Source organism: Salminus brasiliensis, chromosome 22, assembly GCF_030463535.1.
Source record: "Salminus brasiliensis chromosome 22, fSalBra1.hap2, whole genome shotgun sequence".
Classification (NCBI taxonomy): domain Eukaryota; kingdom Metazoa; phylum Chordata; class Actinopteri; order Characiformes; family Bryconidae; genus Salminus; species Salminus brasiliensis.
Window position 1 is genome coordinate 17,644,498 of NC_132899.1, and position 9,151 is coordinate 17,653,648.

The 9,151-nt window shown below is 38.6% G+C and overlaps 1 protein-coding gene across 1 annotated transcript; it reads left to right on the forward strand.

Moving 5' to 3' along the window:
* Window positions 1-140: 140 nt before the first annotated feature.
* Window positions 141-8,587, forward strand: sfxn2 (sideroflexin 2). Its single transcript, XM_072666994.1, has 12 exons — window positions 141-223; window positions 3,062-3,243; window positions 3,517-3,687; window positions 3,881-3,979; window positions 4,160-4,235; window positions 4,424-4,509; window positions 4,598-4,658; window positions 5,512-5,578; window positions 7,073-7,122; window positions 7,269-7,318; window positions 7,473-7,520; window positions 7,684-8,587. Exons 2-12 carry the CDS (start codon window positions 3,086-3,088, stop codon window positions 7,781-7,783), a joined length of 966 nt encoding a protein of 321 aa, XP_072523095.1. The 5' UTR covers window positions 141-223; window positions 3,062-3,085; the 3' UTR covers window positions 7,784-8,587.
* The last annotated feature ends 564 nt before the right edge of the window (window positions 8,588-9,151 follow it).

Below are 9,151 nucleotides of genomic sequence, written 5' to 3' on the forward strand. Positions count from 1 at the left end.
TAATAATAATAATAATAATAATAATGTAAATAACTGTCCATCATGTATTGTGTAGAGGCCGCCTAGTGGGAGGATCTGCCCCTGGCTGTGATTGGAGGACAGAATGCCACGTGGTCACCAACCACCTCAGCACATCATCATCGAGTGCCGCCAGGGAACACGTTTTGGTGCTACAGCCTCCAAACCACGGAACCTAAACTACTATAACGACTGGTGACTTACTGTAAGTGCTTTCCCTTTATTGCAGTCACCGGTTTTGTGATGATTATTGACTACATTTAATTCGTGCAGTACGTTTCCGGTGCTGGTGTGTGTGTGTCTGTGTAGTAGCGAGACAACTTGGAGTAAAAGCAGACAGACAGACAGACAGACAGACAGTCAGTCAATCAGTCAGTCTGCAGTACCTGTATAGATACAGACACAGGGTGTATGTAATGCAGCTGTAACCCCTCTATAGATACACAGTGGTGTGTTATTTCTGTTACTGCAATAAAGGCTGTGTCAGCCAGGATCAAAATCTAAATGTTTTTATTGTACATGTTATTCCCATGTATGTTCCTAAAGTTTTTAATCCTCCATATAAATGTATTTTACATTAAATGTAGCCACGTTTTCTTTAGACAGAACCTGTGTAAAAAAGCCATAGTTAAGATCCTTTACTTATAGGTCTAATTTTAAACAGACTCCCTGATCACTGAAGCTCATAACGTTAGACAGCATAGAAGCAGAGTGTTAATGATCAAGTGTCTAAACTGGCAGGAGAAACTCAGATGTTGACCAGTATGTTCATGTCTCTCTAGTATTAAGTGCATCATGCAGACAATGTACACATAATACACAGGCAGTATACAGTGATCACAGTATACAAGCAATAGGCTGGATGTATGTTATGCTAGGTGTATTTTGCTGCTGTCCAATAAAAAACATGTATCTTCATCTTTACATGTGGCTGCTCTGCACACTGTGTGAACAATTCTGCATGAATAGACCATTAGAAAAATGCTCCAAATCACATTAATTAAACTCTTAGTTTACATTTACTTGCATTCAAAGTTAAAAGCATGTTTCCCTTTTTCTGTAAAGTCACCCTTTTGGAGATACGTGTTTATAATTGGGAAGTGATGATCTGCTATATGTTGAAGTCTAGCTATGTTAGTAATGTGATTTGGGGCAGAAAGAATGTTGTCTCTCTATATGGTCAGCATTTTAAAAATTGTGTTGAGTAATACGTGTTTACAACAAAACAAAATATAGTGGAACATAACAATGCTGTCACACAAAAACCTTGTATCTCCGAAATCCTAACGTAACATTTTTGATGGAAGTCATTTTGGACCATTTCTATTGACACAATGTAAAACACAGCTAACAGTTATGCTATATCAAAATATGTACAAAAACAAAAAATGGCAAAAATGCAGACGTAAGACGTTTTTGTGTAACAGTGAGGATAAGTACACTGTTTTGCTACAGGTTTAAGTATAACCCAAGTAATTAATCATAGAAAGTTAATTTTTTCCCCAAAGAACCATTTAGCTAGTGCTGCACTTTTGCTGCAGAACACTGGTAAGGCCACAGTGGCTGAAAAGAAATAATCAGTGTGGAGTAGTTAGCTAAGCCATAGGGAGTAGTTAGTTAGTTAGTTGCCTACTGCTCATGCTCAGAACTTTACTCAAATGCAGCCCTTGTTACTGACCTCTTAATGACGCCTTGACATGACTCAGTTGGCCCCATTAGATTCCTAAACATGATTGGTGGAACACTTTGTAGGATCTTTCTGTAGGGCTTTCAGTCAATTAACTGTTTGTGCCTTAGATGACTTCACAAGTAAATAAAGCTTTCGCTGGTTCAGTGAAGTTGCAGTAACACAGTGACCTAGTTCTGCTCTTTGCTCTCCATTCTGTCTTTCCAGCATATTAGCTGCCTTCTCTGTTGAATAGTGCGAATAAGATCTGCATCTCAGTGTTGATCTTATAGCCACACACTCTGTTTAACCGGCAAATGCCCAAAATTAAAGTTTGTGGGTTTTTATTTATTTATTTTTTTATTTTTTTGGTAATATTTCAATAGTATTCATAAAGTGTTTCAAAGTATCAGATTCCCGTCTTATTTAGGCAATTTCATTTATAGGAACTTCAATCCAGTATAGTTTGTCAGTAGCATAGTAGCATAGCAGACTGTGATTATCATTCATATTTGTGAGGCTGAAATAGTGCTTACTTGATACTTTGTGGTTATTATTACCTGATCTGTTCCAAAACTTCAGAATACCAATTTCCTTTTGTCAGCAATTCTGGTGCAGTGTAGACCACTGTCAAGTCTTGTGGAAAGCTGAGAGTCAAGGTTCAAAGGGAATGCAATGTATAAACTGAAAAGGTTAAACAAACCTAACTGTTTGTGACCAGGGCAAACTCTATCAGCGGGTCAGCATTCTCTCTGTGCACTCGGTGACATGGAGCAGAATGTAGCTCCAGTCTACCTCGATCTTTACCTTGTTTATGTTTGTTTGTCTGGCCTTTGCCCTATAGTGGTTTTTTGTTTTTTTTCTTTTAGCATTGGCTCATGGTCGCTCAGCAGTATTAGGTTGTAACCTAAGACAGCAGATAATCTTTGGACTTCTAGTAGGCCATTATAAAGATTCTGTAGACAGGGCAACTAATGTACAACATGGTCTACTATTTTAAAGATAATTCACCTGACTGTCTGCCCTTTATTGTTAATGACTGTTGCCAGTGGGATTTTTTTTCAGCTGCATTTATACAGTAGGGTTGATTACCATGGATAATAATTTACCTGTACTTTAGTAAAGGAATACACAAATCACCTGGTCAGAATTGTTGTCTATGGTAAACCACAATGTGAGACAGATGTAGCAGTTGGGGGATAGGAGCTGAGAAGTGGTGGATGTTATACGCTAGCTAATAAAGGTACAAAACTGGAAGATTCATCCATTAACTGGAATTTTCACACATTTGTAGCCAAGAATAAACATTAGTAGATCTCTCAAATGTAGAGATGCATTGGGTTCTGTATCATCTCTTGCTCTGCCGTGTTGACGTAGTGCTGTGGGACTGGAGAGTGCATCATGGTGGCTGTGACTGGCTTTAATATTGATGCCCCACGATGGGATCAGTCCACGTTTATGGGACGTCTCAAACATTTCTTCAACATTACGGACTGCCGCACCGCCCTCCTGTCTGACTCCAAACTGGATGAAGCTAAAGCCTTAGTAGAGAGCTGCAGGTAAACCCAATCTCACCAAAATTAACCTAGAAAATGAGTAATCTGATAATCAGATTCTCCCTGATCATCTTTCAAGTTGTTTATATTTACTCTACTCGCAGCTTAACTGCGTGAATCATGAACAGTTCAACAAGATTTCAGATTTACTTGAATTGATGATCAAATTATGAATTAGGCTTGTGCAGATCAGCTAAGTGGCGCTCTCTTTCGTTCTCCTGAATGCTCTGTTTTTCTGGTTTCCCCTCCCCTGCTTCTGTCTTTGCGTCTCTCCAGAGCAGGGTCTACCCCTCCTGGTACCACTGTGGAACAGCTGCATTATGCCAAGAAGCTCTATGACTCAGCATTTCACCCTGACACTGGCGACAGGATGAACCTGATTGGCAGAATGTCTTTCCAAGTGCCTGGGGGCATGGCCATCACTGGGTTCATGCTGCAGTTCTACAGGTCCCCAATCCCTTATGATTAGAGAAAATGTTTAGTTATTGAAATGAAGATGCTTAGTTTTTGTTTTGACACCATGTCAGTGATCATATTTACCAGTGGCACCTTTCTGTCCTTGTTTTGGAGCTTAAATGATGATTATGATGATGATGATTTCTGGATGTTGCATGTATATTAATAGCTGTTACTCCTTCAGGACAGTTCCTGCTGTGGTGTTTTGGCAGTGGGTTAATCAGTCCTTCAATGCTCTAGTCAACTACACCAACCGCAATGCTGCTTCTCCGATCACACCAAAGTAAGACCCTTGGATTTTTCCACATGTTTCTTTTTAATCAGTGTGTGGTAGTCAATGTGATAATTGTTGTCAGATTGACTGATTTCATTTGTGGAATTATGGAAGTGTCTGTACATCTTGCAAATGGTGTAGTAGATTCTGTGTAATCAGTTGTCTGCTGTGTCTTCCTACCTCCTCCAGGCAGATTGGTGTGGCTTATGCAACAGCGACAAGCACTGCATTGGCCACTGCTGTGGGTCTGAACCTCTACACAAAGGTACTTCCAGTCTCAGTCAGTCATGGATGCATGTAAAAATGAATATTTTAATATTTGGTTTAACAAACTAACCATTATCTATATTAGAATATGTTAAACTGTTGTCACTTGAGACAACAAATTAGAAAGGGAACTGAGCCGTCTTAACACATAATAATTAATGTTGGTGCTAATTGCTGTCTCTGCAGAAAGCTCCGCCTCTGGTGGCTCGCTGGGTGCCTTTTGTAGCCGTGGCTGCAGCTAACTGTGTAAACATCCCCATGATGAGGCAACAGTGAGTCCTGTATTGTTTAATGATATCTATGTATTCTGCATTAGCCAGTGCCGTCTTACCATGTCCACATTTCTTCCTTGGCATGCAGGGAAATCCTGAATGGCATTGCAGTCACAGATGAAAATGACAATAAGCTTGGCCACTCAAGGGTATGTAATATTGGTAATGCTGCTTTTTTCTAAGAAGCAGATTTGCAAAGCAGATGCTTGGGGGAGAACTGGAACCTCTGGGTATTTCTGCTGGCACCTGGTTTGGTGTTCTATTACATTGGCACCCTACATTAAAATGTTCTTCATCCGAGGAGTTCATACCAGCCTGTAATGAGTTTTTTTTTTCAAAAACTTTTCAAACTGTAACACACTTGACCAAAGTTATAAGTAGTGTCATTGAGACTTTATAAACGCAAGGCTTTTCTGGATAGTCCAGAGTCTAAGTATACTAAAACTGACAATGGGTCAGTCAAAGCATCCTGGCCACTTCTTGTTATATTAGTTCTTGTTGTATTACGTCTTAACGTTTAATGGAAGGCAATGCAAAACAAACAAAAACAATTATTAATTTTCATTCATAAAAGTCATTTTGGAGCATTTCTATTGGTCAGTTCATCGTGATCAATTTTGACACAATTTAAAGAACAACTTCCAGATTCAAATTATGTAAAAAAAAAAAAATGACAGCGACAATATATTTTTATATTAGGAAGGTTACAGTTGCAGTCACGCTATTCAGTGTTTCAGTCGCACTATGGTATTTTGTCTATATTGTGCAGCTGTGACTTTAAGAACACAAGAAAACTGTCCCAACGTATATGCAAGATCCTGTAGTCCCTAATTACCTGCCTCAGGTGTGTTTGGAGGTGGAACAACTCAAACATAGACTGGCTGCACGTCCTTGGAGAGCAGATTACACACAGCGGCTAAATTGTAGTAGGTTGTGATAAGATCAAGCCTTTTCACACTGTTCAGATAATCAGGTCTATTCCATTCCTTCTCTTTGTCACAGAAAGCAGCAGTGAAGGGCATCACCCAGGTGGTCATTTCTCGAATCACCATGGCAGCGCCAGGCATGAGTAAGTACGGGCAGACGGCAATTAAAAGAAAGGGTTGGTTCTGTGGCAGAGTGGCAGTAGTGTTTAGTGAATGCTAAACCGGAATATTGCACGGCACCCCTCCATGTTCCACTAATATGCCGGATGTGATTGATTCCTCTACATGTAGTAAAATAGTAAAGACCGTGGCCCTTATTCGTGGAAGTTGTGTATGTGTATAGTCAAAAACAGATTTATTTTATTTAAAAAAAATTTGTAAAATACTAATTGCACTAATAATAATAGGTAATTCACTTCGACATGCAAGTGAAAATGTGAATTGACTTTTATTTAAAAAATAATAATTATTAGCTCATTAGTCTATATGCTTTCTTTAGAAATGATATAAGTAAGGCTCTATTAATTAATTCCACCTTTGTTTAAACGTCAATGTAGCTAAAAAAAACATAAAATAAACATAAATATAAATGACTAAGGCATCCAGTCAGGGTCTTAAAAATAAAATCTGGTGTCCATCATGTCTTACACACAAAAATGACCACCCAACTTATGCATATTCGGGCACTCTTGGCCATTTTTTCTTAATTAGGAAGTAGCGACCACAGCCTCTGTACCTAATCAAACCTAAAACCCCCAAAAAAGTCTAATGCACAGTTACTGTGCTATTTATAACAATAATAATAATAATAATAATTATCAAAATAATCAGTGTGGGCATGTCGCCATTTGTAATTAGGCATAAGCATATAAGGCATAGAGACCTGTCACCAGTTCTAATTATGAGCTGTAGGCTGAATCTGATTTCCAAGCTTGATCAATTCTCTGACTCTTTAAAGCTGGTGCTAACACTTCTCAAACATGGGCTCCTCTAAGCAATGGTCTAAAGATCTGAAAACAAAAGTCATGGATGCCTACAAGGGCAAGGCAAGGGGAGCTGTGGAGGTTAAGATGAGTTCTGGAAGACCAGAAAAACTCTTAGAGCTTGTATGCTGGTAAGACTGGCAATTCAAAGCCCCCATATGACTGCCCAGAAGCTGAAAAAAGGTTTAGCTAAATAAGATGGGCTGTGCACTCTTCCACTGTGTAGCTTTGCTTGCATAAACATATTATTCATGGAGAATACATTATTCTAAGAAGAATGACAATTCTGCCAAAGGGAGTGTTCCAAACTCCTGTAATGTTTGCACGGGCCACAGTGATTTTGAGATTTTGATGTTATGAAAGACAGAGTAACTGTACATTTTTGTTTTTTAGTGTATCTACAGAAGCTGTGTTTACTACGTCTCAGTTTAAAGAAATTAATAAATCTGGTCAAGGATGTTTAAACTTTTGCGTAGGACTGTATGACTGTCTGTAGTAACGAGTCTGAGTTACTGAGTGAGTAGTTTAGAAGTATATACTCATTTTGTGCAACTGATGAATTTGAGCAAGAGAGAAGAGTAGACAATAGGCATTTGGCATGCATTGAAGCCAATAAAGGTCAGTCCTGACTTGTTTTGCTTTCTTTCTTTACAGTTATTCTCCCTATTATAATGCAGAGACTAGAGAAATACAGGTTTATGCAGGTAGGTATGATGGTGTGTTCTTTTACTGAACAATCAGAAAAAACAAAAAGGAATGTCTGTTAGACCTTACATTTTTTTTCTACATTTTTCTTTTGTATACTAAGCTGTTAAAATAGCGCTTCATTTGTGTATGTATGTTTTCCCAGAGGATTACATTTCTCCATGCACCTTTGCAAGTGATGATGGTGGGAGTATTGTAAGTAATACTCATTTCTTTGCATAATATTCATAGTGATTAGCAAATTAGCAACTGTTACTGTCTGTATACCACACTGTCAATCATCATCTGGCTATGCAAGGTTGTTGCAAAAACCAAACATCCCTCATCAGCTGTCCTCTCTGTCTTTCAGCCTGATCTTCATGGTGCCTGCAGCCTGTTCACTGTTTCCACAGAGATGGTAAATGTCAGAATTAAGGCCAATTAAAACTTAATCCCAGACATTTCACTTGATGAAATCATGACCACAGCATGGATAATAGTACACATCAACTAACCTGTAATTAGCATGTGCTGGACACATCTCTGTAAAAGAACCTGATCCAATTCCTTCTGTTTTGCAGCTCTATGGCTGTTTCCAAGCTGGAGCCAGAGCTCAGAGAGTCCATCCTCTCCCAGTATGGTGACAATGTCAAATATGTCTACTTCAACAAGGGCTTGTGACACCCTGATTCTCCTAGGATTTGAGGGACAGCACTGTATGGAGCAACCTTATTTTCTGCAGACCTGTAGGACATCTTGTCTTTTTTTTGTTTTTTGTTTTTTTATTTTGAGAAAAATCTTAAGAAGAAAATTAATGGCATGAAGTTTGGGCCTCAGTCCACTTCCTAAAGACCTCTAGACTGCGTGTTTTCACTACTCCACCTCTCAACACTCAAACCAACTATGGCAGGTAAAAAGCTTTAGAATACTGATTACCTGGCCCTGGTAAGTTACAAGCTGGAATTGAATAAAATCTAAACTGAGAGTCCTAGTGAAATGGGTTGAGTATGGATTGGAAACATTGGTTTACATCGATGAATACACTGAAAATGATTTGAATCACTTTATTTGGACTATTTACAGTTTTGTTTTGTTTTTTAAAGACAGAGTTTTTATTGGACCAATCTGCTGAAATTGGACAGTAAGCCTTTCTTGATGCCTGTAGTCAGTGTTATATAATTCTGTTGTAATTCTGTCTGATGTTTTACAGCCATTCTTGGTTGTGGATAAGGAGAGTGTGTGTGCAATGATTGTGTTCAGCATACTCTCAGGAACTTTTAATTTAAAGGTTTTAAGCTTTAAGGCTTCCTTTAGCACAGTTCAAGGACATGTTTACTGTAGAATTATTCATAATAGCAACCAATCAGAGTACAAGATGTTACAATGTGTGTAAGGCCAAATGTATGAATACGGTTTGCATTATGGGAGCCTGTTAATGACCAGTGTTCACATTGTGCCTTATATTAAAAAGACCTTGAAATAGAACATGTTGTCCTACTTTTTCACCAATTCCATGCACACTTTGTTAGGTACAGTGCTTGGTCTCAGTTTTGAACACATGAACACATTATATCACCTTTACAAAAGAACAAAAAAACCTTTGTAGTTTTCAATGGAAGTAAATGGCATTCCAAGTCATTTTGGAGCATTTCTATTGGTCACGACATAATGTAAAGAACAATGGTCAGATTTACATTATGTCAAAATATAAAAAAATAAAAACAAAAATGGAGATACAAGGGTTTGGCCTGACAGCTACTATCTTAACTTAAGTAGGGAATTTTGGAAGTAGTTCTGGATGCAGGTGCAATTTCACAGTCTCGCCACAAGAGGGAAGTGTCTAATCTGTAATAATGGACTGAGTAACAGTCTTCAGGGTGGGAATGTGATGTGTTTGTGTTGTCTCAGTAAGAGGAAGCTGCAGTCCTCATGTGCATGCAGTTCTGGGCTGTTTACTACCTGTAATAAATCCAACATGCAGGGATCAGCAAAGTTCACGTCATTAAACGTGCGCTTCGGGAAGGACTTCCACGTGCTAAATGGAACACC

What these genes read in the sequence shown, in the direction of transcription:
- sfxn2 (XM_072666994.1), top strand. Translation starts at nt 3,086, where the DNA reads ATGGTGGCTGTGACTGGCTTTAATATTGATGCCCCACGATGGGATCAG. An exon ending in TTCATGCTGCAGTTCTACAG is followed by an intron (nt 3,688 to 3,880) that starts GTCCCCAATCCC and finishes TTACTCCTTCAG; the next exon opens with GACAGTTCCTGCTGTGGTGT. An exon ending in GCTTCTCCGATCACACCAAA is followed by an intron (nt 3,980 to 4,159) that starts GTAAGACCCTTG and finishes TACCTCCTCCAG; the next exon opens with GCAGATTGGTGTGGCTTATG.